Source organism: Arabidopsis lyrata, assembly GCF_000004255.2.
Source record: "Arabidopsis lyrata subsp. lyrata unplaced genomic scaffold ARALYscaffold_5, whole genome shotgun sequence".
Taxonomy (NCBI): domain Eukaryota; kingdom Viridiplantae; phylum Streptophyta; class Magnoliopsida; order Brassicales; family Brassicaceae; genus Arabidopsis; species Arabidopsis lyrata.
Genome location: NW_003302551.1, coordinates 2,738,385 through 2,753,098, shown reverse-complemented (window position 1 = coordinate 2,753,098; position 14,714 = coordinate 2,738,385). Strand labels below are relative to the sequence as shown.

General features: G+C 34.0%; 4 protein-coding genes across 4 annotated transcripts; all 4 read left to right on the top strand.

The window, feature by feature from the left end:
• Window positions 1-4,254: 4,254 nt before the first annotated feature.
• On the top strand, window positions 4,255-6,032 carry LOC9313025 (cytochrome P450 71B3). The gene is given in 3 exon segments (XM_021025036.1): window positions 4,255-4,552; window positions 4,555-5,229; window positions 5,307-6,032. Coding segments are annotated over 3 exon segments (1,644 nt in total). The 5' UTR covers window positions 4,255-4,309.
• A 381-nt stretch (window positions 6,033-6,413) lies between these two features.
• On the top strand, window positions 6,414-8,322 carry LOC9313024 (cytochrome P450 71B4). Its single transcript, XM_002876910.2, has 2 exons — window positions 6,414-7,468; window positions 7,555-8,322. Exons 1-2 carry the CDS (start codon window positions 6,521-6,523, stop codon window positions 8,161-8,163), a joined length of 1,557 nt encoding a protein of 518 aa, XP_002876956.2. The 5' UTR covers window positions 6,414-6,520; the 3' UTR covers window positions 8,164-8,322.
• A 129-nt stretch (window positions 8,323-8,451) lies between these two features.
• Window positions 8,452-10,354, top strand: LOC110228133 (cytochrome P450 71B24). The gene is made up of 2 exons (XM_021024386.1): window positions 8,452-9,422; window positions 9,548-10,354. Exons 1-2 carry the CDS (start codon window positions 8,535-8,537, stop codon window positions 10,154-10,156), a joined length of 1,497 nt encoding a protein of 498 aa, XP_020880045.1. The 5' UTR covers window positions 8,452-8,534; the 3' UTR covers window positions 10,157-10,354.
• A 122-nt stretch (window positions 10,355-10,476) lies between these two features.
• Window positions 10,477-12,582, top strand: LOC9313023 (cytochrome P450 71B3). The gene is made up of 2 exons (XM_021024385.1): window positions 10,477-11,513; window positions 11,754-12,582. Exons 1-2 carry the CDS (start codon window positions 10,503-10,505, stop codon window positions 12,360-12,362), a joined length of 1,620 nt encoding a protein of 539 aa, XP_020880044.1. The 5' UTR covers window positions 10,477-10,502; the 3' UTR covers window positions 12,363-12,582.
• Window positions 12,583-14,714: the final 2,132 nt, after the last annotated feature.

Here is a 14,714-nt window from a genome sequence, read left to right as displayed (position 1 = left end):
TTTATAAATGTACCATCCATATATCTATATTAATAATTTTGAGTATATTAATTGTGTTTTAGGTTTAAATGGTATATCTATATATACACTTAAACGACATTTGGCTTTCTTCTTCTTCTTGCCTCAGTTTAGGAGAAAGATTTTTCTTGCGGTACACCGCGGAGCTATTATTTTTTTTAAAAAAAATTTCTCCTTAAACTTCCAAATCTAGATTTTACCCCGCGGTACACCGCGGGTCAATTTTTTTATAACTAAAAAATTATTTTGCAAAATTTTAAGTTGTATTTGTTTTGTTAATATTGTTTATTTTGTTTAGTGTTTCTGATTTTATAATTAAATTTTGATTTTTAATTCTAGGATTTCATCCATAGTATATTGTTTAATATTAATATTGATCTAAACCCGTTGCACCATATAACCCCGTCCCGTAAAATTAAACATCATTTGTTATTTTTTTTGAATAATATTTTTATCCACTACGGGTTGCAAGTTCATGCGGATAAGCCCGTAGAGAGTTGCGGGTTTGCGGATCCACCCGCCAAAAGAGAAGCTATCTTTTGAAACCCTTTGTTTTGTTTAGAGGTTTTAAGAAAATATCTAGGCCTGGGCATTCGGGTACCCATTCGGATTCGGTTCTTTTTTTTTGGGTATCGGGTCTATTCGGGTAGGGGGTCAAGACCCATTCGGGTATTCTAAAAATTCGGTTCGGGTTCGGTTCGGGTTCGGGTCGGTTCGGGTATTTTAATAAAAAAGCAAAATACCCGAAAATAACCAAAAATACCCGGAATATTTTCGGGTTCGGGTCGGGTTTGGGTTTTTAACTCATATATACCCAAATCTAACCGAAATACCCGATTTCTCGAAAATACATTGGTTACTCTTTACCCAAATATAACCAAAAATATCTAAAATACCTAATATATTCGGTTTTATGATTGTAATTTTAGGGATTTCGGGTATTATAAAAATAAAAATAACTAATATTTTTAGGTGTATATTTGTATTCGGGTACATTCGGGTATTGGATTCGGTTCGGGTTCGGTTCGGGTTTTTTTCGGGTAGGAGGTTAGGACCCATTCGGGTATTTTTAAAAATCGGGTTTGGGTTCGGTTCGGGTATTGTTCGGGTTTTTTGGTTCGGGTATTCGGTTCCGGGTATTTTGCCCAGGCCTAAAAATATCCCTAAAAAATAATTTTCATTATATGAAAAAAAGAAGTAGAAGAAATTGTAGTATCAACATTCCCGATTTTTACATCACTTTTTTTTTTTGTCATCTGGATTTATTATTTATTGCAAATTCTGAGAACTGTTACAATTAATTTTTTTTTTGCAGATAAAAATCAGAAGTTAACTAAGTCGAGATTTTTAAAAAGATTGTGTAGAGATTTTTGGTAAATTGTTGAGAACATATTTGATTTCAGAATCTTTACTTAAATAGATAAGGAAAGATTTTGTAGAGACTTTTGCTAAATATATGAGAAATGAATTTCAATTAAAAATCTTTACTTAAATAAAACAAATCTAAATAATTAATGCTAGTGGCATGTCATTGTAAATACTTCTCAACTTCAGGATTTATTTGCTAATTGTGATCCAAAAATGTATATATAGATGCCTAAAAATACATAAAATTAATACCTTAAATTACACTTTTGGATATTTTAGTCTAAAAATGACAAAATTTTCTTATAATTTCTTTTGTAAGTTTTCCATTAAATCTTGTGAATTTTAGATAGTTGTGAGTAGTACATACGTTGTTATCGAAAATTTCTATTTGTCAACTAAACGTGACCGTTGGAAAAGAAATTATAAGAAAACTAGGATCGGACCGGCGGTCCACCGCGGGAGAATATTGGTTTACATACGTTGCGTTTAATATTGTGTGTGTTTTTTAGTAGAACGAATCGTGTAGTATACTTATAAATATTCATAATAACGAATTGTAGAGAAAATGTAAAATTGTTTATAAATATATCCATCGTATTAATTATGATTTATAAAATAGAATTTTGTGTTTTAAAATTCTAAAATTAGACGATTCATGGGAATTAGAGCAGTCAAAATAGGTCAAAAACCGCAGGTCGAGCCCACATCATCTCACTATGGGGCAGATTTGGGAAAATATATTAAACCCGTAAATAAGCGGGCCACATGGATTAATTCGCAGTGGGTCATAGGTTTAATCGGTTTTCATCCGCGGGTTGGCGGATCAGCCCGCATATTAGTATTTATTGATAAAATTATAATTTATTCAACATGTGGTAATTTAAACAAACTTTTAATAGTATTTTGATTTATTTATTTATTTTAGTAGTATTTTAAATTTTGGTTACTTTAAAATTATTTAAACAAAATCCATGGACAATCCCGCAAATCCGCATACATTCGCGGGACGGGTTTGTATTTCATATATGCTATCTGCGGGTTGTGCGGACCGACTAACTACAAGTCAAAATATTTTTTGTCTATCGTAAAACGGACTTAACGGGACGAATCAACTCGCTTTGACAGTTCTAATGGGAATATTATTTAGTCATACAACAAAATGAAGTTTGGACATAGTAATAATAGAATATGTATCTTATTTGTTAGATGAGAGATTGAAAGATGAAGTATAATGATTAAAAATTAATTATTATTTTTCATGATTCACAAAATTTAATAAATACTTATCATCTTGTTGAATAATTCTAAAATCATATTCAAAAAATCTTTATAAATTGAAAATTAAACTTCTTTGGTAAGCTATAGGTATGAAAATATCATGATTTCGATTTAATCTAATTAAATTAAAATTAGTTACATGGATTTCATATCTATTTAGTTTACACGACCAAAATAAAAATATCTATTTAATTTACACGACCAAAATGAAAATATCAATTTAATTTATAAAACAGATGGGTTATTTGTGATAAATTTTCTAGAAATCTTTAGAAGCAAGTAAAATATCTTTCAATTAATGATAATTGGCTAAAATGGGCGAAATTAATGACAAAAACGTTGATTGTTATGGAATTAGTCCCAAAAATATATGAACAAATTTATTATACGTAATTAATGTATAATATTGTTTGGAATATGCTTTTATTATTAGTTACCATAAGTACAATCAGATTTTATTTGATTTCCATAAATATTTGATTTTATTTCGATTTTTCATTATTAATTCGAATTTATATTCCAAAAAAATTTCAAAGATCCGATTTCAGATTTCGGATCAATTTTCTGATTTTAACCCGACCCATTTTCATTTGTACTTCTCTTTTAATAGTATAGAGATTTTGACTGATCTTTACACGTATAGCATGACTGCATGAGTACGATAATCTGTAACCTCACTATCTCAGTCTTCATGACTTCATCTCGAGGCTTATCCTCACCGAAGACACTAAACGACGTTTAACTTTGTATATATCAAAACGGGAAAAATGCAAATTAAATGTTGAACTTTTTCATTACGTCGTTTTTAATCCCCAACTTTTGCTGAAACGATTTAAATGCTGAACTTTCTTTGACTTTCCATTTAAATGCCAAACTTTGTTTGACTTTGCCATTTAAGACCCGACGTTAAGTCGATTAACGGAGTAATTAAACGCTGATTAAATGCCGTTAACAGCTAGATTGAATTAAAACAATGTTGTTTCTAACATACATCAACACGTCGTTTTCTCAATTTACAAAACCCAAATTCGATTTCATTTGCCCCAAATCAAAAAATCCCCAAATTCATAACCCTAGAAATTGATTACACTTCGACGGCACACCACGGACTCCGACAACGTTCGATGTTATAGAACTTGAACTCATTATAACAAGTTGAGAGAATCACAAGAATGAATCCAAAAGAGAATGAGAAAATCCCAGAAGGGAATGAAAGAAATCTGAAGCTTTCGATTTCTAGGGTTATGTGTTTGGAGATTTTTCGATTTAGGGCAAATGAGTTTGATTGGGGTTTTGTAAATTCAAAAAACGACGTCGTTTATGTGTATTAAAACGGCATCGTTTTAATTTAAGAGGAACTGTTAACGGTATTTAATCAGCGTTTAATTGTTCCGTTAATCGACTTAACGTCGGGTCTTAAATGGCAAAGTCAAACAAAGTTTGGCATTTAAATGGAAAGTCAAAGAAAGTTTAGCATTTAAATCGTTTCAGGCAAAGTTGGGGATTAAAAACGACGTAATGAAAAAGTTCAGCATTTAATTGGTATTTTTCCCATATCAAAACCAAGCTGTGTTCGTATAAAACGTTGTTGGTTTCTTTGCTACTCTGTTTCTTTATCTCCAAAAAACACAGAGGAACCAAAACTATGGCGATTCCTCTGTCTTTGCTCTTCCTTCTATTCCTTTATGTTATCTTCTCGATCATATACACCAAGAAGATCAAAGACTCAAGACAGAATCTTCCTCCGAGCCCACCAAAGCTTCCGTTCATCGGAAATCTACACCAAATTCGAAGACTGCTTCACAGATGTCTTCACGATCTTTCTAAGAAGTACGGACCTGTGGTGCTTCTCAATCTAGGGTTTGTCCCAGTTGTGGTAATCTCATATTCTCATCGAGTGAAGCAGCTGAAGAAGTTCTTAAAACCCATGACCTAGAGTGTTGTACACGACCTAAGGCTCTCGGGATGCAGACATTTTCGCGTAAGGGTAAAGACATTGGTTTGGCGTCATACGGTGAGGACTGGATAGAGCTGCGCAAGCTTGCTATACTCGAGTTCTTCAGCGCGAAAAAGGTCCGATCTTTTAGGTATATCAGAGAGGAAGAAAATGACTTGATGATCAAGAAACTGACAGTATCAGCTTTGAAGCAATATCCAGTGGATTTGAGCAAAACCCTTTTCTCTTTAGCTGCGAGTATCATATTCAGATCCGCCTTTGGACAGAATTTCGCGGAAACCAAACATATTAATAAGGAAAAGATCGAAGAATTGATATTTGAAGCTCTAATAAATATGTCTTTCAAATTCTCTGATCTCTTCCCTACTGCTGGTCTTGGATGGTTTATGGACTTTGTTTTAGGAGAACACAAGAGACTTCATAACATTTTCGCCGAGGTTGATACTTTTGTCAAGAAAGTGGCTGATGATCATTTGAATATCAAGCATGGAGTAACAACTCAAGATCGTCCTGATATTGTTGATGTGATGTTGGAAATGATACATAAACAAGAAGAAGATGATTCTTCTTTCAGGCTCACAATTGATCACCTCCATGGAGTCATATCAGTAAGCATAGAATCTTTAGTTCATGATTCTTGAATCTAAACATGACCTAATCATATTTCTTGACCAATTTTGATCAGGATATATTTCTTGCTGGAGTAGACACAATTGCCGTCACCATGATGTGGGCAATGGCAGAGCTTGTAAGAAACCCGAGAGTGATGAAGAAAACTCAAGATGAGATTCGAACTTGCATTGTAATCAAACCAAAAGAGAGAATCGCGGAAGAAGATATCGAAAAGCTTCAGTACTTGAAGCTTGTGATCAAAGAAACCTTAAGACTACACCCACCAGCTCCTCTCTTACTTCCAAGAGAAACAATGTCTCAAATCAATATTCAAGGATACAACATTCCCTGAAAAACTCTTCCTTTGGTTAACGCGTGGTCGATCGGACAAAACCCTGACCGTTGGAAAAATCCAGAGGAGTTTATCCCGGAGAGGTTTATCGATGATCCTATGGATTACAGAGGACAGAGTTTTGAGATGTTACCATTTGGTTCTGGCCGGAGAATGTGTCCAGGAATGAGTTTTGGGATTGCGACCATTGAATTAGGACTCTTGAACTTGCTTTACTTTTTTGATTGGGAATTGCCTGAGGAGAAGAAAGATATGGACATGGAAGAAGCTGGTGATGTCATTGTTGTTAAGAAAGTTCCTCTTGAGCTTCTGCCAGTTATTCGAGAAAAACATAATCATCCCAACCAGAACTCTTTTACCATTCTGGAACTTCTTTTTGTGTTATCAGACTGTCTTTTTAAAAAAAAATGTAATTTATGTAACTCTGTTTCCAAAACCATGTTCTGACTTCTGATGCATAAGTAAAAAACATACACATTTATAACTTCATGTATATTTGCAAATAAGTATGAGTTTCTCAGAAGTACTTGACATTATGACTACACCTTATAAACTTTATAAATATTTGGATCGAGTTTTCAGTAGTAATTACCATCAATAAGTACTTTTATAAAAAACAAAATTAACGATTTTTTGAAAATAGACATATAACAATTTTGAAAAGAAGCATACCAAAAAGAGCTTTTAAAAAACAATTCCCTATATTTTTCAACTATAATTTTCCTATCTATAGCTTCTCAATTTGCCACGTATCAATTCTTAATTTTTTTTCTTATAAGATTTATACAGGTAAATAATTTCATACATGTATATTATTACGAATACATTTCTTCGCCATGCGTTAATTAATTACACTCATCTTTAATTTTAAGCCTCACTCTCTCAATCTTTATCTCGAGCTTATCCTCACTGACGACAATAAGTGTTTTGTCTTAATGTTTCTCTATCTAAAAAACAGAGCACAAACCAGAGGATCGAAAATAATGGTGATTCTTCTATCTTTCTTCTTGCTTCTATTCGTCACCATTTTCTTCTCGTTAATCTTCACCAAGAAGATAAAAGAGTCGAAAACAAATCTTCCTCCTGGCCCAGCAAAGCTTCCGATCATCGGAAACCTACACCAGCTCCAAGGGTTGCTTCATAGATGTCTTCACAATCTCTCCAAGAAACACGGACCAGTGATGCATCTCCGTCTAGGGTTTGCATCAATGGTCGTAGTTTCATCGGGTGAAGCAGCTGAAGAAGCTCTTAAAACACATGACCTTGAGTGTTGTTCAAGACCTAACACTATCGCCGCAAGGGTTTTCTCGCGGGACGGTAAAGACATCGGATTCGGGGTATATGGTGATGAATGGAGAGAGCTGCGTAAGCTTTCTGTTCGTGAATTCTTTAGCGTGAAAAAAGTTCAATCTTTCAGGTACATTAGAGAGGAAGAGAATGACTTGATGGCCAAGAAACTGAGAGAATTGGCTTCGAAGCAATCTCCAGTGGACTTGAGCAAAACCCTCTTTGGTCTCACAGCGAGTATCATATTCAGAACCGCCTTTGGACAGAGTTTCTATGAGAACAAGCATATCGATCAGGAGAGGATCAAAGAACTGATGTTTGAATCTCAGAGCAATATGACTTTCAGATTCTCTGATTTTTTCCCTACTGCTGGTCTTAAATGGTTTATAGGCTTTGTGTCAGGCCAACATCAGAGGCTTTACAACGTCTTCACCAGGGTTGATACTTTTTTTAATCATATAGTTGATGATCATCATTCGAAGAAACCAACTCAAGATCGTCCTGATATGGTCGACGCTATCTTAGATATGATAGATAATCAACAACAATATGCATCTTTCAAGCTCACCGTTGATCACCTCAAAGGAGTCCTCTCAGTAAGCAAACAAATTTCTTTACTTAATGATTTTTGAATCTAACCTATATATCCTTAATTAATAATTTAGTCTTTTTCTTGACCTAGAATATATATCACGCTGGAATAGACACAAGCGCCATCACAATGATTTGGGCGATGGCAGAGCTCGTTAGAAACCCTAGAGTGATGAAAAAGGTTCAAGAAGAAATCCAAACTTGTATTGGAATTAAACAAGAAGGAAGAATTATTGAAGAAGATCTTGATAAGCTTCAATACTTGAAGCTTGTGGTGAAAGAAACCTTAAGACTACACCCAGCAGCTCCTCTTTTACTTCCAAGAGAAACAATGGCTGATATCAAGATTCAAGGCTATGACATTCCTCGGAAAACACTTCTTTTCGTTAACGCTTGGTCGATAGGACGAGATCCGAAATACTGGAGAAACCCTGAGGAGTTTAACCCGGAGAGGTTTATAGATTGTCCTGTGGGTTACAAAGGACATAGCTTTGAGCTGTTACCCTTTGGTTCTGGTCGGAGGATTTGTCCAGGAATAGCTATGGCGATCGCAACCATTGAATTGGGACTCTTGAATTTGCTTTACTTCTTTGACTGGAAAATGCCTGAGGAGAAGAAAGATATGGACATGGAAGAAGCTGGTGATGTCACTGTTGTTAAGAAGGTTCCTCTTGAGCTTCTTCCTATTCCTCGCCATTGAATCTTGAGGAATGAGAGAACTTGAACTGTGTAATGTTGTTGTTATTGAAATAAATAGTGTTATCTTGTTTGGAAATGAATGTAATTTTGATGGGAACATCATGAGGCCCATTTAGGATTGGTGTTTGAGTAAAAAAAGTGTTTGATTGGTGTTCACATTTTCTTTCGATAAACATTTTTTTTTTATAAAAAAAGTGATCACATATTTGGAAGACAATTTTCAAAGCTTATCCTCACAAACACTAAATGACATGTGACTTTGTCTATTGACACTAACTTATGCTTTAACTCTGTTTGTTTTATAGTCTGAATACTCACTCTCTTTCTCTATCACCAAAAACAGAACACAAAACAGAAGAAAAATAATAAAAAATGTCGATTCTTCTGTATTTCATCGCCTTTTTATCGCTAATATTCATGAAGAAAATCAAAGACTCGAAACGAAATCTTCCTCCGAGCCCACTGAAGCTTCCAATCATCGGAAACCTATACCAGCTTCGAGGATTGTTTCACAGATGTCTTCACGATCTCTCCAAGAAGCACGGACCCGTGCTGCTTCTCCGTCTAGGTTTTCTAGACGTGGTTGTGATCTCATCGAGCGAAGCTGCTGAAGAAGCTCTCAAAGTACATGACCTTGAGTGTTGTACCAGACCTAAGACTAACGTAGGATCAAAGCTTTGGCGTAACGGTAAAGACATCGGATTTGCCCCATATGGTGAGTCTTTGAGAGAGTTACGAAAGCTTTCTGTTCTTAATTTTTTCAGCACGAAGAAGGTTAGATCTTATAGGTACATCAGAGAGGAAGAGAATGATTTGATGGTCAAGAAACTGAAGGAATCGGCTCTGAAGAAATCTTCTGTAGATTTGAGCAACACACTTTTCTGTCTAGTTGGGAGTATCATACTCAGATCTGCCTTTGGACAGCGTTTCGACAAGAGCAATCATGTAGATGCGGAAAAGATCAAAGACCTCATGGTTGAGGTCCAGAAACTTGGGTCACTAAGTAATTCTGATCTTTTCCCTGGTGGTTTGGGATGGTGTGTAGACTTTGTGTCAAGACGAAATAAGAAACTTGACAAAGCCTTCGTCGAGGTTGATACTATGCTGAATCATATTGTTGATGATCACTTGAAAAACCCTATAGAAGAAACAACTCATGATCGTCCTGATATCATCGACTCGCTCTTAGATATGATACATAAACAAGAACAAGATGCATCTTTCAAACTCACCATTGATCATCTCAAAGGAATTCTCCAAGTAAGCATGTTAAAATTCATTGGATCTATAGATAAAAAGTAGATCTTCTATACTCTTTGATATGGAATTCTTAAAATGTTGAGTCTAAATATGTCATTAACTATTTTGTGTATTTGTTGACCTAGGATATATATCTTGCTGGAGTAGACACAAGTTCCATCACCATGATTTGGGCAATGGCAGAGCTTGTTAAAAACCCGCGGGTGATGAAGAAAGTTCAAGATGAGATCCGAACATGCATTGGAATCAAACAAAATGAAAAAATCGAGGAAGAAGATATCGAAAAGCTTCATTACTTGAAGCTTGTGATCAAAGAAACATTAAGACTACACCCAGCAGCACCTCTTTTACTTCCAAGAGAAACAATGGCTGATATCAAGATTCAAGGCTACAACATTCCTCAGAAAACATTTATTTTGGTTAACGCATGGTCGATAGGACGGGATCCTAAACACTGGAAAAACCCTGAGGAGTTTAACCCGGAAAGGTTTATCGACTGTCCTATGGACTACAAAGGAAATAGCTTTGAGATGTTACCATTTGGTTCTGGTCGAAGGATATGTCCAGGGATAGCTTTTGCGATTGCGACCGTTGAATTGGGATTATTGAACTTGCTTTACTTCTTCGATTGGAGATTGCCTGAAGAGGATAAAGATATGGACATGGAAGAGGCTGGTGATATCACTATTATTAAGAAAGTTCCTCTTAAGCTTGTCCCAATTCTTCATCACTAAAAAGGAAAAAGAAATGATCATCATTATATAAAGGCCTATATAAGAATAAAAAAAAACTTATGAATGAAATTATATTTTCTACAGTCAAGAGAAAATAATGTTTGTATCATAATGTATATCTTCTATCTGTTTTGCTCTATATATTGTTGTATACTTCTGTTTAATCATTATCTTATTTATGTTGTTACTTGTGTATCATAGATGATTGTTTAAGCTATTTTTTGCACCGGTTTGAATGCGAACATAGAATTGGGAGCAGTGTTTGAGTAGGTTTCGAAAGTTTAGTTCGTATTGTTCTTGACCTCTCGAAGCTTATCCTCACGAACAATAATTGACATGTAAATTTATGTGTTGCCAAAGTAAAGACGTCTTTAACTCTGTTTTTTATAGTCTGAATACTCTGTTTCTATATCACCAAAAACAGAACATAAAACAGAGGAAAATAAAAACAATGTCGGTTCTTCTCTATTTCTTCTTGTTTCCGCTTCTCTCCGCTCTTTTATCGTTAATATTCATGAAGAGAATCAAATACTCGAGACGCAATCTTCCTCCGAGCCCACCGAAGCTACCGATTATCGGAAACCTACACCAGCTTCGAGGATTGTTTCATAGATGTCTTCACGATCTCTCCAAGAAACACGGCCCGGTGTTACTTCTCCGTCTAGGTTTTGTTGATATGGTTGTGATCTCATCGAAAGAAGCAGCTGAAGAAATTCTTAAAGTACATGATCTTGAGTGTTGTACCAGACCTAAGACCAACGCCTCATCAAAATTCTCGCGTGACGGTAAAGACATCGCCTTTGCGCCATACGGGGAAGTTTTTAGGGAATTGCGTAAGCTTTCCTTTCTCAAGTTTTTCAGTACGCAAAAGGTCCGATCTTTTAGGTACATCAGAGAGGAAGAGAATGATTTGATAGTCAAGAAACTAAAGGAATCAGCTCAGACGAAGAATACAGTGGATTTGAGCCAAACACTTTTCTATCTAGTGGGGAGTATCATATTCAGGGCTACCTTTGGGCAACGGTTAGACGAGAACAAGCATGTCAATAAAGAAAAGATTGAAGAACTCATGTTTGAGGTCCAGAAAGTTGGATCTCTAAGCAGCTCTGATCTTTTCCCTGCTGGTGTGGGATGGTTTATGGACTTTGTGTCAGGACGACATAAGACACTTCACAAAGTTTTCGTCGAGGTTGATACTTTGCTAAATCATGTAATTGATGGTCACTTGAAGAATCCTGAAGAAAAAACAAATCAAGATCGCCCCGATATCATCGACTCGATCTTAGATACTATGTATAAACAAGAACAAGATGGATCTTTCAAACTCACCATTGATCATCTCAAAGGAATTATCCAAGTAAGCATAAAATCTAGGTCACAATTCTGTCAAAACTCATGGGCTTCTATCTCAAAAGTATCTTATCTTTTGTAGTAGGTAATTTGTATATTGTTATTAGAATTAGGCCTTCGCGCGTCATAAGTTGAATAATAATTGAATGGAATGGTTCATATAATGTATATATTGGATTATATATTTAGATTTATCAAATCTTAAGTTAAATATGTCCTTAACCATCTTATGTCGTTGTTGACCTAGAATATATATCTTGCTGGCGTAGACACAAGTGCCATCACTATGATTTGGGCAATGGCGGAACTTGTTAGAAACCCGCGGGTGATGAAGAAAACTCAAGACGAGATCCGAACATGCATTGGAATCAAACAGAAGGAGAGAATCGAGGAAGAAGATGTCGATAAGCTTCAGTACTTAAAGCTTGTGATCAAAGAAACCTTAAGACTACACCCACCAGCTCCTCTTTTACTTCCAAGAGAGACAATGGCTGATATCAAGATTCAAGGCTACGACATTCCTAGGAAAACCATTCTTTTAGTTAATACATGGTCGATAGGACGAAACCCTGAACTCTGGAAAAACCCCGAAGAGTTTAACCCGGAGAGATTTATCGATTGTCCTGTGGATTACAAAGGAAATAACTTTGAGATGTTACCATTTGGTTCTGGTCGGAAGATATGTCCAGGGATAGCTTTTGGGATAGCGACCGTTGAATTGGGACTATTGAACCTTCTTTACTTCTTTGATTGGAGATTGCCTGAGGAGGATAAAGATATTGACATGGAAGAGGCTGGTGATGCCACCATTGTTAAGAAAGTTCCTCTTGAGCTTGTCCCAATTATTCATCATTGAATGATGTCCCAACTTTACGAATAAAATAAAAATGAAGTTACATATTTGCTTGTCGAAGGAGAAAATTGACATGTAGCATACATTTTTATCACAAGACCAGAGAGCATATGTAATGCCTGATTGCCTGGAATGCTTGTGAACGTTAGTCTATAGTCAAAAAGAAAACTGTAGTCTATAACCCAAATTGTTACTGAAATAATCTTAGTGAGAGGTTTATATTGTCTCTCGTTCTATATGTCAAATTTTTTTTTTTGAATGTCTTTTAACAGACATTATGGGTGTTGTTCTTTGGATGTTATTTTAACCGGATTCATATACACGGTGAGTAAGCATAATGTAGATAGGCCAATCCATTTGTCGGATTTCCACCACAAGAAAAAGCAATAAAATTGTTCGTGGAGTAGTTCATCATAATTACATATAGATAAATTTGATAAGTTGATCATTACTTATTACTTTTAGTATCAAAATGCACATCTCTACTATTTTAGATACTAGGTCATAATCCCCGCGATATCGCGGGAAACTCATTTTCAACAAATATATTTTATTATATTTTGTATTAAATTATTATGATAATATATTCAAATATTTAAATTATTACATAAAATTAACGATGATTTAGAGTTATATCGTAAATATTTTCCAAATATGTTAAAAAAAATTATGAATAAAATGTAAAAAACAAGAATTATGATTAAAAACACTTGTGAAACATTTTTTCTGAATGTAAAATTATTTATAATTAAGTGGCAAAATACATAACGAAGAGTTATAATATAGAGATGAGAAATTCTAGCGGGTCAAAACCGAAAAATTCGGATGAAAGCAGTACTCAGCACGACTTGTGGGTGACTAAGAACTTCGCCCGAGAATTGGTATTTTTTGTTTGTAGACTGCTCTTTAAATATATAATTAATATTTATTTTATTTTATATATTCGAAAAAATATAATATTTGATGACGCAAATTACATCTATAATAAACAAGTAAACATTTACAAGATCTCATAAATTTATATTTATATTGATAAATTAACTGAGTAAAAAAACTTTTTCTTTAATATTTATGTGACGAATTGGAATGATTAATTTTTCCTAATAATGGAGATGATTTCTAGATTATTATACCATCTGAAACGGTTCATTTGACGCTTACCACATTTAAAGCGTCCAATCAAAAGCGTCACATGAGAATATTTTTTCATATTCGGACATTGTAATAGTGTCAACGCATCATCAATATTTCATTATATATTATCTTAAGATAAAAAAAAACCCTCATTGTTACCATATAAAATATTTAAATAACAAAATTCACAGTATAATCCGTCCAATTCTAAGGAAAAAATTATTGGTATCTTCATTAGAATTTTATATTTAAAAATTGATTAAAACTTTTCCATTTTTATAATCATTCCAAAAAACTTTGGTTAGATAAAGAATGAGAATCATTTCTTTAATATTAAAATGATGTATGTTTAGAAATAGTTTAGAGAATAAAGAATTTGGAGCCATTTTACAGATTAATTTTTTTGGATTCATCATGAAATAAATAATCTATATTAAAGAACAAAATTTTGGGAACTACTTAGGAAAAATGACAAATATATAGAGTTCAAAAGTCACAAACATCTAAATAGACAACTATTTATACAAAAATTTGTGAAGAAAAAATGCAATGAAATATAGTAAAGAGACGTAATTTTAAATGAATAGATGCAACTATAAAGACACAAGCGTAAACTAAAAAATGCGACTATATCTTAAAGAAAAGTTACGATAAAAAGGCCAACCGAAAAAATAACCGTCAACGAAAAATATAACCGTAAATATTTTAACGAAGAGTTGCGATAAAAAAACACAACTGAGAAAAAATAACTGTCAATATTTTAACGAAAAATTACGATAAAAAGGACAAAAACGAAAAAAGTAACCATCAATATTAAATCAGAAAATTTTGATAAAAGACACAACCGAAAAAATAACCGTCAACGAAAAATTAACCGTCAATATTTTAACGAAAAAAATACACAATGAGAAAAAATAACCGTCAATATTTTAAAGAGAAGTTGCGATAGAAAGACACAACCGAGAAAAAATAACCGTCGATATTTTAACAGAAAATTGCGATAAAAAGACAAACAAAAAAATAACCGTCAATATTTTAACGGAAAGTTATGATAAAAAGAAATAACCGAAAAAGTAATTGTCAACGAAAAAAGTAACCGTCAATAATTTAATGAAGAGTTGTGATAAAAATACACAACTGTGAAAAAATAACTGTCAATATTTTAACAGAAATGTGCGATAAAAATACACAACGAGAAAAAATAACCGTCAATCTTTTAAC